The sequence below is a fragment of the Pelobates fuscus genome, chromosome 8 (genome assembly GCF_036172605.1).
Source record: "Pelobates fuscus isolate aPelFus1 chromosome 8, aPelFus1.pri, whole genome shotgun sequence".
NCBI classification, from domain to species: domain Eukaryota; kingdom Metazoa; phylum Chordata; class Amphibia; order Anura; family Pelobatidae; genus Pelobates; species Pelobates fuscus.
The window spans coordinates 24175328-24195942 of record NC_086324.1 but is presented as its reverse complement, the minus strand read 5'-3'; the positions used below and the strand labels follow the sequence as shown (position 1 = coordinate 24195942).

General features: G+C 37.8%; 1 protein-coding gene across 3 annotated transcripts in view; it reads left to right on the top strand.

The window, feature by feature from the left end:
- Positions 1 to 17726, top strand: part of GTDC1 (glycosyltransferase like domain containing 1) — a 203938-nt gene extending 186212 nt beyond the window's left edge. For all 3 annotated transcript variants that reach the window (XM_063429377.1, XM_063429380.1, XM_063429379.1), the window contains exon 10: positions 16636 to 17726. In XM_063429377.1, coding sequence (XP_063285447.1) covers positions 16636 to 16752 — 117 coding nt within the window. In that variant the 3' untranslated portion in view covers positions 16753 to 17726. The remainder of the gene's footprint in view (positions 1 to 16635) is intronic.
- Positions 17727 to 20615: the final 2889 nt, after the last annotated feature.

Genomic DNA, 20615 nt, shown 5'->3' with positions numbered 1-20615 from the left:
CTGTTAATTATCCCACATAAATTCCTTCCAACAAGAAATAGATTGGAGATGGGAAACTATAGCATTCCACAGATAGAGTGTTGTTGCTAGGGCTGTCATTGAATTCAATGCAAGCATCTGACGGCAGTGCTGAGCATGCTCGAGTGCTCTCCCTAAGAAAACGCAATTTACCACACAAGATAATTCAGCCTAATTAACTATGTAATTGTCAAGGGACATGGTAAACCATATTTATCATGGCAAATCTGGAGCTGTACTGGGACAGTGTGCTACATTTTAACAAAATCACAGATACTGTGTGTCTATGATGATTGTTCTAAAATGAACACGTTTACCCAATATGGTACAATTCTTTCCTTGCATTATATTGGTGGGGTTTTTTTTTTTTTGCAGTATCAGTTCTCTGGAATAACACAATTTTGCAACTACAAGCTCACGGGAGACAGTCCGTTTATCAAGTCTGAAATATTTCTCAACAAATGCTTTAGACAGGATCTCCTAAAATCTTGTTCCAAAATTCTTAGTCCAATAAAAAAAAGGTTTTACAAGATGCTGCAGTACTCTATTATTTTGCTTCTGTAACGTTGGATATGGCTACAAATTAAACAATATATATATTCAATTCCGCCTGTAAATGGAATTTCATTCTACCTTTTTTTTGTGATCCAAGGTAAGTTGCGTAAATTGCAACTTTCCTCACTTATTTACATTTCTTCTTTACAATGAAGGTTAATATTTAATTCAGATAAACATAGTTAGAACTCCCCACCCTTAGGCACTGCTTGCCCCCAGTAAATATTTTATGTGTTCTATTAAGCCCTGCACAAATTGGTTTGCCTAGAAAAACTTTACTGCTCTCAGGAGGAGGGCAATTGTGCCTTATCTTACAACAGCTTGCCTGAAATGGTACTTATAAACCTTCTGTTGTCTAATTTACAATATATATATTTTATTCTGTGGATTGTTCTAATTGTGTGCACTGTAACAGTTGTATCTTCATCAACCTTGTCGTGCAAGCATCAAAGGTGCTATTTCTCCCAGGCAAAGCCATAAAGAAAGTGCGCTCGAAAGGAAAATGAAGCAGATGTGTAGTTTTACTTTGCTCAACAACAAACCGGAAAGATTTTTTTTTTTCTGATGCCATAGTACCAAAGCCAGTTTACCTATCAGTGTCCTCTTCTTATGTCACATGACTACAGGATACAATTAATATGGCCTGGCAAACAAATATAAATGTGGCAATTTTTGAATTAAAAAATAATTATTCAAAAAGACCATAATGATCCAATCATGGTCAGCCTCCGATTATTGGGATACATTTACAGTGTTTACACACTATTACAGACAGACCACAAGTGATATACAACTCTTGGCTTTAATGATCCTGGGTGGCAAGTGACCTACAAATACATTGAATCAAAGATTGATCTGGTAGAGAGTTCCAAGCAGACAGTCAACCCGATACCTATTTTTGAATTCCAAAGATCAACAATTAATCATGGGTTCTCCTTCTCTTATGTCAATCAGTCCTTTCATGTTCCAAAAACTGATTGACAAGTGAGGGGAAGATACAGTAAGTCTATACAATTTGTAATGTCTATATGTATGCTAGCACAATGTACAGATGAAATGTAAACTCAAACTTTTTAAAGTGACAACATGCAATAATATATATATATATATATTTTTTGCCAGATAGCTGTTCTATGAAACACTTTAATTTGATCTTCAATTTTAAATGACATAGATGTTTCCAAGCAACTAGTCTGCTGTCTACGTGGTAAAATAACATGGCAGGAGTAAGAGAAATGTTTAAAAACAAAACAAAACAAAACAAAAAAAATCAGATAAATTGGTTGACAGATGGACATCCATTTGGTGAGAGAATAAAACACAAGTATTTATAATTTACGACACAGGGACTAGAAAAAAAAATGAAGAGAGTCTATTGGGTTACAAACAAGCAAATAGTCAAGCTTGGCCATCAACTACTTGTAGCTGTAGTTATTTATTTTTTTTGGGGGGGGGGGGTGTGTAGAACTATTGATTAGAAAAAGATTACATGTGGGTGTCGAGCAAATAATATGAGTAGTTTAAAAGAAAAGGCAATAATTGGTAGAATAGGGGCCAAAGTTGCCTTTTTTTCTACTAAGAATGTATTTTTCTTCCTTATAAATTATTGAACTACGTCTCGTATGTAATTTGTTTGCTCAGATTTTTTTTTGTTTGTCAGTTATGGTTTTGTTTATATAATGCACTAAATACTTATAAAATATACAATGTGCTTTTATGTTATGTGATGATGTGGGAACAATTAAAGAAGAGCCCTTTATGATGACTTATGTAATGCACATGGGGCTTATGCCTTGTAGTCACTGTACAGTGTTGATATAAATCGGTCTCTTAAAGGCAACACTTTATAGTGGGGGGGAAATGTCACAGTAAAGATTTTTAACAGGCAGCTTTAATTAAATGAATTTATCTTTATATGTATCTGCTATCAACTTTAGTAACCAACGGAGAGCTAGTGATTTTTGTTCCCTCCCATCAACTAAACCAGCTGCGCGGGGCTCCTGATGAACATGCCTGCACATCACTTTAGATGTTGTATCTAGCTGTTCAGAATTTAGCACAAAGTTTGGCGATTCAAAATGTTCATTTACTGCTGATCTCCTTAAAGGGGAACACCACCTCCATGCTTTGTGTGCGAGGAGTATCATATCTGAATTGTACTTTATAAAATTGCCTATTAGAGATGTCCCGAACGGTTCGCTGGTGAATAGTTCCAGGCAAACATAGCTTGTTCGCATTCGCCACGGATGGCGAACATATGCGCTGTTCGGTCCGCCCCCTATTTGTCATCATTGAGTAAACTTTGACCCTGTACCTCACAGTCAGCAGACACATTCCAGCCAATCAGCAGCAGACCCTCCCTCCCAGACCCTCCCACCTCCTGGACAGCATCCATTTTAGATTCATTCGTAAGCTGCATTCTTTCTTTTTTTTTTTTTTTTAGACAGAAGTGTGTTATATTTGAGCATGCTAGGCTGAACGTGCGTATATCATGGCTAGTTGCACTGAGGATATGAGTATATAGCAGTTTAGGGTGTAGCTTGCACATTATCAACTGTGTATTTATATCAGCAGCTTCACCACTAGTTATAAATCAAGTGTGAGTCACCCCATGAGATGAAACTAGTGAATAACATAATACATGAACGGTTAAGGTAAAGGCATGTAAGGAACTACGACAATAACTAGAAAATAAGAAATTGTGTTATTTTTTTTTGTTCTACATGACATTTTAACTGTCAATGTCATAATACTGTTTGCTTTTACTGCAATAAAATACACATATTTGTATTCAGCAAAGTCTCACGTGTAAAACACTACCCGCTATGTACAGGTTTTATGGTGTTTTGGGAAGTTACAGGGTCAAATATAGCACGTTACATTTGAAATTGAAATTCGCCAGATTGGTTACGTTGCCTTTGAGACTGTATAGTAGCCCAGGAATTAAATTTACACCCATAATGGCATACCATTTGCAATAGTAGACAACCCAATGTATTGCAAATGGGGTATGTCCAGTCTTTTTTAGTAGCCATTTGGTCACAAACACTGGCCAAAGTTAGCGTTAGTATTTGTTTGTGTGTGAAAAATGCAAAAAAACGCCAAATTTGGCCAGTGTTTGTGACTAAGTGGCTACTAAAAAAGACTGGACATACCCCATTCGCAATACCTTGGGTTGTTTACTATTGCAAATGGTATGCCATCATAGGGGTAATTTTGATTCTTGAGCTACCATAGGGTCACAAAGGCAACGTAAGCAATCTGGTGAATTTTAATGTGAAAAAAATGAAACACAAGCCTTATATTTGACCCTGTAACTTCCCAAAACACCATAAAACCTGTACATAGCGGGTAGTGTTTTACACGTGAGACTTCGCTGAACACAAATATTTGTGTTTCAAAACAGTAAAAAGTATTGCAGCAATAATATGGTCCGTGTATTTCACGTTTGTGCGTGAAAAATGCAAAAAATTTCACTTTTACTGGCGATATCATTGTTGTAATACATTTTACTGTTTTGAAACACTAATATTTGTGTTCAGCGAAGTCTCCAGAGTAAAACAGGTGTACAGGTTTTATGGTGTCTTGGAAAGTTATAGGGTTAAATATAGTGCTAGCAAATTAAATTCCCTATACTTTCGGCATGGGTTGTCAGGCAGGTCCCGCTAATTGTAATTAATTAGGATACCTAATTATGTAAAAATATTACATAAATATATGTGTAGAATTAATATATGTATATATATACATATGTGTATATATACGCATATATATATATATAATTTTTTTTATATTTTTATTTATATATAGGTATATATATATATATATATAGTGATATATACCTATATATTTATGTATATCGATATATATATTATTTCGTTCTACGTGAATTTTGATATAAATATATATTAATATCACAATACAGTTAGAACAAAATAACACACATCTATATATTTTTAATTATTTATTTTTAATTATTTTTTTAATTTAATTTTTTTACGTATTTACATATTTTTTTATATTATATATATATATAAAACAATAATTCTATATATATTTAATCAGTATCAGTCTACGTGTAATTTGATATTAATATATATATATAATTATATATATATTAATAGTAAAATACACCTAGACAGTGTATGTGTATATATATACTTAGATCATATATATAATATTTTTTTTACACTTATTTTAATTGATTTTAATTGATTTCCAGCCAGCAGCAGGACTACCTGTCATTACAGGCAGTCCTCCTGCTGGCATTGCTGCAGCCAGCTATACCGGCCATGTGATTGTGAGGTCCTCGCAAGGACCTCACTCTTACATGGCCGGGGGGGGGGGGGGGGGCTGAAGAGGGCGGACGTGCCGCGGGGGGCTCCCTGGGAGTACCCCCAACCACGATCGCCGGCGTGGGATCGCCGGCGACCGGGTAAGTAAAAAAAAAACAGAGGGCGTACAATTACGCCCGGTGGCGTTTAGAGCCGCTTAAAAAAGGACGTAATTGTTCGCCCTCCGGTCTTAAGGGGTTTAAAAAAAAAACCTAGAAATTTGACTGTGAAATAATAGGCAGTTTCCTGCACACGTGTGCGTTTCAGGGCCTGCCAGGGCACAGTGTCACACCAGTGCAACTCATATCTGGTGTAACAGTAGTGTACATTTAAAAAAAAAATACATAAAAATACATGGGGCTTGTTGTCACCTTTCGGGGACCCTTGGTGTTGTACGTGGCTGGGTGGAGGAAGAGACCTTCAATGACATCAGTGAGGACAAGGAACGGGACATGGCTAGCTTGGTATCCAATCTTGTGCAAATGGGGAGTTTGCGGTTGTGCAAATGGACTGTTTGCGGTTGTTTGCGTTGCGTTAAACAGGGAGTTTGGTCTGTCACTGTGAAGCGGGCGTAACCCTTACACTACCTGATCGATACAACATCATACCTGATGTTTTAAAGCATGTTATTCCAGACAATTTAGGAATGTTAGGTGATTTATGCTCTTTATGGATTAAAACCAGACTCTGCATCAACTATGTAATTTTCCATGGGAGTTTTGCCATGGATCCCCCTCCGGCATGCCACAGTCCAGGTGTTAGTCCCCTTGAAACAACTTTTCCATCACTATTGTGGTCAGAAAGAGTCCCTGTGGGTTTTAAAATTTGCCTGCTTATTGAAGTCTATGGCGGTTCGCCCGTTTGCGAACATTTGTGGAAATTCGCGTTCGCCGTTCGCGAACGGAAAATTTTATGTTCGCGACATCTCTATTACCTATTTCTATGAGAAATCTTAACTTTTTTTAAATCAATTAAGTAACGCCTCCATGGCTGTCAATCAAACAGAGGTTCTCTTCCTCCTTCCGTTAGCTCCAATAGGGACACGGCTGCCAATGCATCCCCCAATCATAGTGAGCCTGTGACCACACGCCCACTGGGCTCATTGTACCTCTTGTGGTCCTTCACTGGCTCTCCCCAGCTCCCCCTCCTCATGCGCATTTTGGAAGAGAAGGAGAGGCTTTTTAATGAGAAGATTGAAATTTTGTGCTGGGGAAAAAGGAGAGGGCTTGAAAATGCATCGAACATAAGAGCTACCGCTTTTGCATGTTTTTTTTTTAGATATACTAACAACGTGAAACGTGTATTATATGTCTTTGTTTATTTCTATATTACTACTTGCTTAGATTTCATTATATATATTATCTGTGTTGCGACAACTTTCTCTCCTTCCTTATATCTTTTTAGATATACCCCCAATACCAACATACATAACTAAAGGCGTGCATGTCTTCATTCGCGGTATATCTAAATACAAATAAATATGTTTCCAGTTCGGAGTCCCTTTAATACAACATTTTTGTTTCAGTTTATAGTTTCAGTTGTATAGACCAAAATTCCATTGCTGAAGTCTGAACTTATTGGTGCATTTGATTTAAGTTTAATGTTGTGAGAAGCGCCCTAGGATCCAAGTGTGCAGGAGTAAGCAGTGTTGTGCATTTTTTTTTTTTTTGTACACACCAAATACAATTATACTCATACAATATTTGGTAGCACACTTTAAATCTGTGAATTCATGTTTATGTAATGATTTTTTTTTCAGAGATTGTTCTCACCCAAATTTTAAATGATGCTATAGTAAATTGATAATTATGCAAGGATTGTTAAACATCCACCTTTTAATAAAGTGTTTTATTTTGTGCATGTTTCTGTGTACATTTGTATATAGTAGGTATATGTGTGTGTGTATATATATATATATATATATTAATTTATTTAGTGTAGTTTGGAATAGCCGTATTAGTCAAGTAGTCAAGATTTTGGCACCTTATATTTATTTGTATTTTTTTTATTCCCTCAAATATTAAAGTGTTTGTTTTTTTTGAAATTTGTGTGTGTGTGTATGTATAGACCATGTGTGTATTATATACGTGTATGTATAGGCTGTGTGTATATATATATAGATATCTACAAAAATACCGGCACTGCAAGGTTTTCATTCAGGTGGGTTCTTTATTTGACAAATTCCAGCAAGTCAACGTTTCAGTCCCTCTGATGAAAGTTCCCTAGAGGGACTGAAACGTTGACTTGCTGGAATTCTTCAAATAAAGAACCTACCTGAATGAAAACCTTGCAGTGGCAGTATTTTTGCAGATATCTATGAATTTGAGACTGGGAACCAGGTATTTTTTTTTTTTTTTCACTATTGGAGTGCAAAGGTTTGACGTTTGGACTTGTGTGTGTGTGTGTGTGTGTGTGTGTGTATATATATATATGTCTTAAAAAAAGTCCTGTGTTGGACTGAAGCATCGACAGAACCGAGGTGTACTATTTTGACACAATAAATGGATTGTTACAAAGACATGTGAGTGCAATTTTCATATATATATATATATATATATATTGAAAGTGTGTGTGTGTGTGTGTATATTTATATACACACACACTTTCATCTAAACAAATGCCTGTATGGACTTGTTTTATTTGGTCTGATGAGGTTGAATATTTTAGACTGTATTTAGTTTAGCATATAGAGATATTAACAATAATTGGATCACAACAGGATACCGATAATATTAGTAGACTAATCCTGAGAATGTCCTATAGACATTCCCTGTAGATTACGGAAAATCTACTTTACCTACTAGGGCCTTGAGCTTAAAGGGAATCCATCACTAATACGTGTGTTCACGGTTACCTATTAAATGTATGATAGTATTATAAATTCCATTATTTTCAATTAAAGTGCCAGGTTTGTTATGTTTAGGTGACTAATCTGCAAACTGCTAATTTAACTCGTTTCTCTATATCATTAGAGCCTGGAGGGTTCCCTAAAGAAACCTCTGGCCTGATTGTGTAATGTAGGCAATTTTCTAACAAACCATACTATGAAACAGAAATGGCAGTGGCATGGCCTATGTATCAATCTAATTAATAAGAGGCAGGGGTAGCTGAACCCTATTAAATCAGTTATGTACTACAGTGCAGGGATTATTTTTCAGGCAGTCTGAGTGCCATACCAAAAAAACCTTTTGGTATCACATGGGGCCCAAGGGAGTCCAGATGGAGCCATTATCAAACAGCATATGTTAATTAATTTTATGAGAACCTCCCATTGTTTTGCAACACTGTAAGGTAAGGGTTTATAACGAGTGATTGTTGTCTACTGAGGATATAAGAATGTTAAACCGGGTCACAATAAAACACTTTTTCCATGAATCCAACATTTATCAACAAACTCTGTCACACCAAGCCTTTAACGAAATTAAACACTTAACACTATTAAAAAAAATAGCTATAGTTTTAGGGAATTTTAACGTTACATTATCTTTCATTTATAGGCTTGCACCACTTTTTTGTAACCAGCTATCTCAACAAATCTTGGAATTCACCCCCATGTGATGACTTCTGTTTTCTGCACCCCTATACTCTCCAGCAGTAGGTGACCCCATAAGTATGAAGGCCAAGATATTTGGCTCTGCCAGAACCTCTTATGACGTACTTGACGATAGTATCCAGTATGGTTGAGACTTCCCTTTCAGCCTTAGAATATAGACAAATTGAATTTACAAATTAATGGAAGTATACCAGTCTTTGTTGAGGGCTTTAGCCTTAATTCTGGAGTATCTGGCCTTACTTGAGGTAAAATGTAACACGACTTGGAAAAGATAGGCTTTGGTTAGAAATGGTCATTATAGATCTGTTGTGTATAATACTTACTGTCCAATAAAGGATATCCAGCATTAGATTACGGTACTTTATAAATAGAAAAGGGAGCAGCAATAAACAATGCAATTGATGCACCTACAAGTCATTTAATGCCCAGTCACCCCACAACGCACAGCAGAATCAGTAAATCACAAATAAACCAGCTTCAAATTGAGTTGTATGTGGCATTATCCTATATTGGAGGTACAGTTTTTATTTCCAAGTATATTCATCTGTTATCTTATTTGTCTGTGTATCCGTGTTTTCCGAGCTGTGATTCTATAGCCACCATTCTTTGTGCAAAGTGCTACATTAACTCTGTTCCCCTGACATTGGCTGCCCCCACTAGCATCTACAGTGCCAGTTATTCTCAGTTACTTATGTCAGACAAATAGCTTTGTTTCTCCTCCCACCCCATCAAGGAGCTGTACAAAATAAGAGATGCTATTTTAATTAGATTCCTCAATACATACATCACTGATTTAAAGCACAGGGTGTGTCCCATCACAATGCAACATAACATATGTCTCATAGTTGTCAAAATGATGTGCTAAGGTTTAGCAAATTAAGATTCATGAACTTCTTTACTGGAGTTCACTAATGTTTTTTGCCAGTTGTTTAGGCTGATTAAAATAAAAGCCTTAAATACCCTTGATTAAAATTAATGAAACCCTTAGAGAATTGATTAAATGGGAAATATGTAGGTTTCATAATAAGTATTTGTCATAAGGGTTTCTTTGGACTTGTAAGCAGTGAGGTCACAACTTGCTCTGTTGATTTGTCTTGTCTTGGTGAAATTCAGTTTTGTGATCAATCTTCTCAGTTAATCTTTTTTATTTTTTTTTTATTTCTGACCTTGACTACAATGTCTAATCATTAATGTTTGTAAAATTCCATATAATTTCATCCCATTGTACAGTGCTACGGAATTTACTGGCGCTATATAAATATAAAATAATAATAAGAAGAAGAAGGTAGACAAAACTAGGTATTTTCTTTAGTTAGTTCTGTGTTGTTGTTTTTTGTTTTTTTAGTGTTGCATGTACATACATGGGAGGTCGTAGGATACAGGGGCAAAGCCTCCAGGAGTAACAGAGGCAAGGCCTCCATGAGCAGGATACAGTGGCAAGGCCTCCAGGAGCAGGATACAGTGGCAAGGCCACCAGGAGCAGGATACAGTGGCAAGGCCACCAGGAGCAGGATACAGTGGCAAGGCCACCAGGAGCAGGATACAGTGGCAAGGCCACCAGGAGCAGGATACAGTGGCAAGGCCTCCAGGAGCAGGATACAGTGGCAAGGCCACCAGGAGCAGGATACAGTGGCAAGGCCTCCAGGAGCAGGATACAGTGGCAAGGCCTCCAGGAGCAGGATATATGGGCAAGGCCTCCAGGAGCATGATACAGGGGCAAGGCTTCTAGGAGCAGCAGGGCATGTCCTCGAGGAGCAAAATTCAAGGACTAGGCATCCATGAGCAGGATACAGGGGGCAAGGTATCCAGGAGCAAGATACAGGGAGCAATGAGTTCAGGACCCAGTGGATACAGTAACTAGTTGGGGACAGAGTTTAATCTCTTCGGTCTGGGTGCAGCAGCCTACAAAAGCAGTGCACCATGGTAGTGGCACTGTGAGGTACTACACCAGACTGAAGAGATCAGAAAACTAGGGGGTGTATATCAAATTTGTACAATAACCACCGCAGCGATCTGTAATGGTTATGATGCCAAGAGTGCCATGGCACCCCCTTTCATTGTAAGTAGTCAATTTCAGAATGCTTTGATGCTATCAGCTCAGGAGAGATAACGGAACCTTCTAAGCAGTTAGTAAACTCTCAATGTCGCATGTTAAATGGGTAGATTATGGTAGTTACGGGATTAATCGATAGATTTACATTGTGAATTTCTATATTCTTGGTGACATCAGGTAAATGGATACATTTCCATAGTGAATTGGCTTATTCTCAGGGTGACAATAGAACCCTTGTTTAATGCATGTGGTGCATTATCATTGCATAAATGTTTTCTAAATACTTATTTTTAAAATGTCCTTTTCTTCAGTGCTTCAGTTCAGCAGCTAGTCCAGACAATGCCAGGTATACATATATCAAAGCATTCTTTGATTTAAAGGACCACTATAGTGCCAGGAAAACAAACTAGTTTTCCTGGCACTATAGTGCCCTGAGGGTGCCCCCCACCCTCAGGGTTCCACTCCCGTGGCGCTGAAGGGGGAGGAAGGGGTTAATCCCTTACCTTTTTTCCAGCACCGGGCTCCCTCGGCGCTGAGACTATCGTCCCTCTTCTGACGTCCCTGGCTGAATGCGTGGTAAGAGCCATGCGCGCATTCAGCCAGTACATAGGAAAGCATCATTACTGCTTTCCTATGGATGCTGGCGTCTTCTCACTGTGAAAATCACAGTGAGAAGCGCGGAAGCACCTCTAGTCAATGAGACAGCCACTAGAGGCTGGATTAACCCACATGTAAACATAGCAGTTTCTCAGAAACTGCTATGTTTACAGCAAAAGGGGTTAAAAAAAAAAGGCACCCAGACCACTTCATTAAGCTGAAGTGTTCTGGGTGCCTATAGTGGTCCTTTAGTAAAGATTTGAGCAAAATACAGCATGTTGATGGTGCCAAAACCTATGCATTAAAAAAAATTATTGGTGCCCAGAATGTCCATTTAAGTTTTAAAAAGGTGAAAGAGCATCCAATTGTTGATTGTTTTTATCGTACACAGCTCTTATTATTATTATTGCCATTTATATAGCACCAACAGATTCCGTAGCGCTTAAATAGTATATGCTTGTTTCCATCATTATTTAAGGTTTCTCTTGTGCTCCTGTAAGCAGATTTACTCCTAAAAGCAGCATTTTAATATTGATAAAGCTTATTTTTCCAGATATTTTGGGACATTGCATTTAGCTCCACCCAGTCCCTCACTCAACTATGCCCCCAAATTACTCCTTACTTACTTTGGGATAACCATACCATTTTTTTGGGCTGAGGCTGCCCTCGTTTAGGGCAGGGATATATTCTTCATGTCCCATGTGCAACAAGGTTATATCTCCACATTTTGATCACATTGTCCTGCAAAATACTTAAACCCTGAGGCTCCATAACTAGCGATTATGGCGGGTTAAGCACATTTGTCATAATGAAGAATTCTTGGAAAGTACTGTAATGATGAGGCAAATTACATATTCGTTTAAGCAGTGATTCCCCATCCCTTAAACATTACAAAAAAAGTCAAATCTGACTTGTGCAGCTGTGAGAGGAGTTTTAAGTAGGATAGCAAGTCTCCATGATGAATTCGCTTAAAATGCGCGATCAATCATGACACTAACTTTCATGAAGAACCATCATGAGAAAGTCTATTGTCATCGTTCTCCAAGAAGCGTTGAGAAAGTCTATTGTTGGCGTTGACAGCCCATAAGGTGTGATGGAGGTAAAGCTGAAAACTAGGACAATATGATTATCTTCAGCTCCAAATGAAAGCTCTACATAAAAATTTCAAGTCACGTTTAGCGTGCAAAGGCAAGCGCCATTAGTCATAGTGACTGTGCATCTTTATTTCATTAAATTCTCTATCCCACAAGTACGCACTGGATGAAATCTTATGTTCTTGTAGTTTGCAGTAGCTATATTAGTCCAGTGATGCAGAATCAATACGCCATTACTTTGCATTTTCATATCATAATATTTCTGCAGATAAACTAAAATGCATGTTTAAGTAGCTAACTCTTTTTTTTCCCTACACTTTACTCATTGTGGAATAATGTAAATATGAAACCAAGGTTGATAATGGCAGATGAGAGCTATTCTCCCTGCTTTCTAGAGTCATACTTAAAAATAGCATTATTTGCCGCCATCATCAAATCCGTATATTTCTTGTTAATGCTTATGCATGAAGGCCTTGTTAGGCATCTACTGACTTTCCTTATACCTCTTGGACAAGGTGGGTCAATTGGAGTAGAAACACATCAATTAACCACACTTTTGTTTCTGAGATGACAAACAGAATGGCCAAACTTCTAACACATGTTTTGATTAGAAGATACTTAGAAATCCACGTTTTCATATCTCACAGGTATGGATGTTCCATATTGATGTTCCACTATAGTTGTATAGTGTTTTTGCTGTTGATTCAAAAGAAGGAAAAAAAACAGTTTGACGCAAATTCACATATCTCACATGGAGGTATGGATGTTCTGCATGGTCTTATGCTATCTGTCCTGAGTGAAAAGCATTCTGGGACAGCGTGCAAAGGATGCCAAGTAAGTCACACATGGAACTTCTGTTCAGTGACCTGTACAGGCAGGGACTATGGACACATCACAGGTCTAAAGTAGCAGGTCACCAGAGTAGAATTTCAAGACTCTGGAACTTAGGTTTTCAATGACTATGCATTGTGCATGTTTAGTTATATACCCATCAAATTGGACACTTATCTGAGATTTATCGGGGCTGTCTGAAACCTGTCCACCCATTTCAAATTATTCCTCTTGAGTCCGGGCTCTCACGAATGCTTGACAACATAGCATAAAACTTTGATTACTTGCAAGCATGATCAAGTAATAGAGTGCTCAGGAGATTTCTAAGTGATGTGAGCATGTGTAGGAGACCGGCTGGCAACCAGTCCCTTGTCCTGATCTTTCACCAGAGAGAGCTATGAAGGAAAGTGGCAACACTATTCGTCATAAGTGGTTTCCAAAGCTATCAACAAACATTTCTAAGAGCCCTAAAAGTCCATTGAAAGAATTATCATTCTTCATTTGTCTCCTAAACATCTATATCCTATCCCTCTCTAGCATAACTCCCAACATTGGGAGATATAAGATCGGGTGGGTGGGTTGGCCCACTGGTATGTGGAACATGATCAACAAAATTGGAATGGCGGGATAGTACCCTAAAACATGGACTGCCTCACCAAAAGTGTTATAGTTGGGAGGCCTGTTCTAGCTCTCCTCGTGGTTGGAACATCTGTCCTTGGTGTTCTCCAGAATTCTCCAGCCATGGCCTTATAGTTATATCCAAGCCTACCACGCCCTGAGATCTTGGGGACACCTACTGCTAAAATGAGTTTTTCAGAATTAATTGTTTGTCTTGGTTTACCTGTTGTACAGGACTGTGATATGGTGGCGCTATGTACAATAATTATAATATAACAAAAAGAGAAGCATAATTGTCCTGTTCGTTTAGATATTTACTAATGTCCTACCTGATACAAGTCTTATTCATTGTATTTCCTGTATGCTGTATTTGTGTTACAGTGTACATTGCAAAATACAATGTTATAACATTTAAAGAGCCCAGGTAAAATGGTAAATTAAAAATGTTGAGCATTTTTTTGAATGACACTGTAAGGGCATTGCCTTCATAAATGGCACATTGGGGTTAAGATGTAAGATGCTGTGGGCTATAACTATAATTAAAAAAAACACAACAACTATCCCTTGCGGAGATAGTAAGTGATACTCTAAAGTGCCTGAATAATAGAAGCAGCTCAACACAAAAAGTGGAATACCCTAATCCACAGTAAAGTGCAGAATTCAAACAAAGAGAGGTATAGACTATATACCAACAAGTGGAGCGCTATAATACATAGAAATAGTAAGGGGGTACACTCACCCCTCCAGTACAGTGACAATCTTGAAAAAAATATATATCCAAATGTACATACAAAACAAAACAGCAAAAAAGAAAATATAGTGCAGATGGTTTACAGAAATAAAAATGAATAGTGATAACAAATGGCTTAAACCACTCACATGGGTTGGAGCCTATAAACTATTGGCTCCGTAAGTAGCTCTTTTTTGCTTTTGAGGCAGCAACACACCCCTTTGTCCCAAACGGTGTTCTTCCGGGGATATAGAGCAAGTAGAAAGAAATAAACCAAATAGGTGGTATTGTACGGAAAGTAAATATAAATATAATAAGGTGATAATGGTTGTGCTCACCTTAGACAGAGCCTTAAATTCCTGGCTCCGAGGTTGGTTGTCAGTATGCTAATTTGGTCGGGAAAGCATTCCCCACATAAGATTCCTGCAGGCTAGAAAGGACTTAGTGGACTAATATAAATCAATATAAGAAATTATTGTTTATTATAAAAATAAAAAAATAATAAAGACAATGCTAAACTTTCAAAAGCATATAGATAAAAAAAAGTCCAGAATCCAGCTATTAGTCCAGAATCCAGCTATCTAGCTGCATTCTGGACTTTTACACTTGGACTTTTTTTATCTATATGCTTTTGAAAGTTTAGCATTGTCTTTATTATTTTTTTATTTTTATAATAAACAATAATTTCTTATATTGAATTTCACCGTTAGAGCCAAAATAGCCAAATTGGAAAAAAAAATCCCTAAGAGTATTTCTTAGCATTTATGCGAACAATGCAAACTCCATTTTGCTAATAAAAAACTCTCTTTCTTGAAGAAGAACCTGTCACGTGACCTGTCGTGCTATCCTGAATAAAATATATGGCAGGAGTCAGATATTAATTGTTGACATGTTCTGGCCTTGTTCTACCTGATTTTAGCTAATATTCATGTCTTCTTTGAATAGGGTGATGTTTGGTATCTAAGACCATCCTTTATGTGGACAATTAGAACGAATTAGGTTCGTAAATATTATTAGTCATTCTGCATATTAAGAAGGTTTATAATTCTCTGCACAATGCTTTAGAGCTCGCTCTCCATACTGATTTCTGGGTTTACTTTGGCTGAGTCATGTTGCGAAGTTAATAAATAGGTCAGCCCATAAAGGGTTAACCTTTGTTTTCACTACTTTACTCTTAGCCTAGAGAACAAGCCTATCGTGATTAGATTCACATCACACAGCTCCGCTCCTCTAGGCCTTAAAATACTGTGACATTTCTAAATCCATTTTTGCTTTCGATATATACTTTTTCTTAACCCCTTAAGCACCAAACTTCTGGAATAAAAGGGAATCATGACATGTCACACATGTCATGTGTCCTTAACCCCTTAAGGACACATGACGTGTCTGACATGTCATGATTCCCTTTTATTCCAGAAGTTTGGTCCTTAAAGGGACACTATAGTCACCTGAACAACTTTAGCTTTATGAAGCAGTTTTGGTGTATAGAACATGCCCCTGCAGCCTCACTGCTCAGTCCTCTGCCATTTAGGAGTTAAATGCCTTTGTTTATGAACCCTAGTCACACCTCCCTGCATGTGACTTGCACAGCCTTCCATAAACACTTCCTGTAAATAGAGCCCTATTTAGGCTTTCTTTATTGCAAGTTCTGTTTAATTAAGATTTTCTTATCCCCCTGCTATGTTAATAGCTTGCTAGACCCTGCAAGAGCCTCCTGTATGTGATTAAAGTTCAATTTAGAGATTGAGATACAATTATTTAAGGTAAATTACATCTATTTGAAAGTGAAACCAGTTTTTTTTTTCATGCAGGCTCTGTCAATCATAGCCAGGGGAGGTGTGGCTAGGGCTGCATAAACAGAAACAAAGTGATTTAACTCCTAAATGACAGTGAATTGAGCAGTGAAATTGCAGGGGAATGATCTATACACTAAAACTGCTTTATTTAGCTAAAGTCATTTAGGTGACTATAGTGTTCCTTTAAGGGGTTAAGGGGTTAAAACAGCAGTTAAAGAATTTGTGCATTTTTTTTTTTTAGGTGGCAAAGCCCCTTTAGATTTGAACTTTTTAGATCTGAAAAAGAGAGAATCATTGAACTCTGCTTTTCTGTTGTAACTATGTAATTTAAGCCTATGCCGACTGATGTTTATTAAAACAGATGTAAAGTTGCATGAGAATAACATGCTTAGTGCAGACATTCTGCCTGTAAACGGTTAACAGTAATAATAAGCTTTTTTTTTCTCTCATTCGCAGGGTGACATCACACGCTTTTCATGGGCTGCACTGAGCGGTGAATTCAGGTCTCTGCTTTCAGCACAACCTGGGGAAGATTGTGACAGATGGGGCCAAGTTGCAAACTTGAAGCTTTAGGCAGAATTTGTCGAAACTTTCCAGGGTATGCCCATATTTACCTGATCAGAGAGAAAGAGAAAAAAAAAAAAAGAAATAAAATGTGCGGAGGAAGCCTTGCCTGACTGCTTGTCATAGCTGACACTGTGCCATCTGCCACAAACCTGTGGCAGCCTCAGAACTGCACTCCCTGCCACCACCCTGACTCAAATTAAATACAGATTCCCCGAGACGTTCTGATGGTTACACATGTCCTCAACTTCACATGCAGGAGATTGTTCAAAAAAATATGTGGCCTGTTGTATAACCGCACTCATGTATCCCATATGCGGTGCCACATTGAATTTCCGGTTGAATCTGTTTTCATCCTTTGTACTAGATGACACGGTGTCTGAATTCTTTCTTTTTTGCCGACATGATGGCAGCCAAACTGCAGCTTCAAACGTTCACACTTGGCTGAATTTCTACCTATGTTGCCAGGTTATCATCGAAGCCTTATTGTGTCCTCAAAGGGCCACAGGGCTTGAAAGGAGGATCAGAGTGCTACTGGGCTAATTGGGCAGCCATCCATGAATTGTTTGCAGGCGAAGGGCTGTTTTTGCACTTTTTTTTTTTTGCTTTGCAAATTAATGATTCCTTGGCACAGAGGTTTTTAAGTGAAGGTATTAATAAGAGGTCTGGCAGGTATTCCCATGATTCACAGAGTTACATTTGCATTTAATTAATCTTAAAGAAAGCTGCAAGATAAACAGCTGTAATTCAAAGTAACATGGGAAATATGTTGCCCTGGTGCTATCTATCCGATAAAATGAAAGCTCAGACACTTGTTTTATTTGTCTCACGGAGAGTGAACAAACAGATAAAAGCGGCAGCAAGGAGGGGAGTTGCGCAAATATTTTGTAAAGTCAGAATCTGTAACGTGAATATTTCACATCAGAAATCTTTACACTTGTATTTCTTTCTAGATAAGCGTAGAGTCATTGGCACATTTATCACTGTTTGTTTGTTTTTTATGTCTGATTTTTTTTTTTTTTTTTTTTAGAATTGTATTCTTCAATAAAGAATTTTATGCAAATGTCGACAAAATCAATTTATTTGTTCCGTCTGTTTTTCATGACATTTAAATTAGTGTGGAAAAGAGAGTTGTTGGTGTTTTTTTTTTTTTTTTTTTTAAAGAATATCTAAAAGGTAAATGGAATGGAAGAACATTTTTAAATATTTCAAATCAGTACAGAGAATGTAAGAATAAATCTTTCCTCTCCTTCTGCTATGTTAAAAGCACTAGAACCTCTATGAAAATTGTATATTAATGTGTCATATATATATATATATATATCCTAAAAGAGCTTGGCACTCTCCCCTTCAGAATGCAATATAGATGTTACCTTGGTGCTAACTTGCGTTGAATATATAATAATAGATGAAAATGATGGTGCACTAACAGTTCTTCTCAAACAAATGGTGTTTATTTAAGTGACAAAAATTACATCAATATATTCATTCCATGTTTCGACCCGTTCAGGCCTTTCTCTGTCAGGCTCGGCGTGGAACCTTAACATCCTGACTATAACACAACAAATAGACATTGTGTAAACCGGTCCTTAGGTAACGGTAGAGGATTCCGAGAGGGTGTTGAGGTCAAGGACAGGAGAGATACGGATAAACGTTATAACAAAGGATACCAGAGATCAGGAGAGTCAAGTATTCAAACAATATCAGAACCCAGAAACCGTAGATACAAGTAACGTGCTCTAGAGCTACTAGAACCACAACAGGGCAAAAAGAAGTGCAAGAGGTAAATAGATATAGCTTAATTTCTATTAGGCCACGTTATAAGTGAATTCCTTATGATTCGTGAATAGTAGGAATGCTGATTAACATATTTGTTAATGTTATTTTTGTGGACAGGTGACCTTTTCCATCGACACTACCATACGAACATCGACGCAAGCTAAGCACCAGCTGAAACTAAATATGGGACATTGGACACGGCCAGCTATTTGGACAACTTACCCCACTACAACACTGACAACTTTTAGGTTTGTTTTGCCTGGAGACAGAGACCACAACAATACTACACGGGCCACAATTTGCACAGAATAGATAATGAGTCTCTTTGGACTACCACACAACGACATACCCACGCACCACACAATCATATACTGGCAATGATAATCTCTCCAAGGGCAAGAGCGACATACTTTGCAATCACGCACTGGGGGCGTCAAGGAGGAAAGGGGGGACCCTACTTACATCCTCTCCCTATACCCTTACATCATCTCTTTACAAGACACCATCCCTGACCCTAACGAAGGAAGAACGGACGTTACTCATGATATACCTGTCTACACCAGACAAAAATGGATCATGGGGAACACCCGAACGTGGTTAGGGGACATATGTCTGATGTAAGCCCCATGACTAGGGGACACTCCTTGAATCCCACACTCACACCTGTATCTTCTCCTTCAACAATTCACGTACCGCACCCAAAGACAAAGACAAAAAACAATAAAAGGAAATGCTATGTCTTGAAATGTTACCAAATTACTAACTGTCTTTTGTCTGCTATATCATTTGTTATTCTTCGAGAGCCTGCGTGCTCCACTTTCACCATGAAACCTTTCAATAAAACAGATTTACAAAAAAAAAAATTATTTTTGTGTGCCGAATTCCCCATTAGAACCAAAATTTGATCCGCAGAATTCGCTATTCGAACCTGATTTCGGTCTTCCAGAAAACCACTCTGCGAGAAAGCTTTCAGCATCACAGCATCACATGCCAATCCGTAATTTAAGGGTACAGAATTAACTAATAACTAAATAGCACACTAATTCTTAATGTCTTCCTACAGAGACATGCAAAATATGTAATGTTTTAATCTATATTTACAGAAACACATAATACACAATAGTTACACAATATTTTTTCATTAAGCCCATTAGGGGCTTCTGTGCCCATTCTGTAGATCCAATAGGTTTCCCTTTGTCGAAGCAGTTAAGACATATGCCCTCCATGTGGTAGTGGGGGATATGGTCTATGCTGTAAATCTTAAAGTGGGCAGTCTATGTTTTGCCACCAGATAATTTTTAGCTACGGATTTGTTAGAACATTGATCACGAAAAGCTGTTGTAACGCCAGACCGATGTCCTCTGATACGGACTCTTAGGTGTCAAATCCATCTTCTCCGTGTATGAAAGTACGCAAGGACAAGTGATCAAGTAGATTACATGGTCAGTGGTACAAGTAATGTACTGTGATATGGGAATGTGCTTCCCACTATGTGGTTTTCACAAATGAGGATCCACTGATCATATGGCTGCATGTAACACAGCACTACATTTGAAACATCCCTTCTTCACTTCCACTCCACATGCTTTTTGGTAACAATGTAGTGGATCACTTCGTACCAGTAAATCTTTCAAATCTTTATACCTTTTGTAGCTGATAATCGTATATTGTCATTAAGCTTTTGTCAGTACATAATAATCCCCAGTATTTAGTGATGGAAGCTCTAAATATTGCTGTGCCCATATGGAAAGCTAAAGGCAAGTACCTCTGGTGCCATTGGGTATCTCGAACCAGTTTATTTCTGTGAATTTCCAAATTCTAGAGCTCCGCTCCTTTTGCCTTTGCTGTCTGAAGTCTGTGGGTGGTACTCCCTCTCAAGGAATCTATTCCACATTTCTTGAAGTTGGATATCCTGGGTATCTGGTTCACTAATTTACCTAAACACTCTCAGACATTTTGAAATAGGTAATGAATCGTTGAAAAATTGGGGATGGAAACTCAAGGCCAGTAGTACAGTATAATGACCAAGTTTATCCACTTTCTTAAAGACCGTGGCATCTAGAAACTAATTGATGTGTCATAACAGTTGGCAC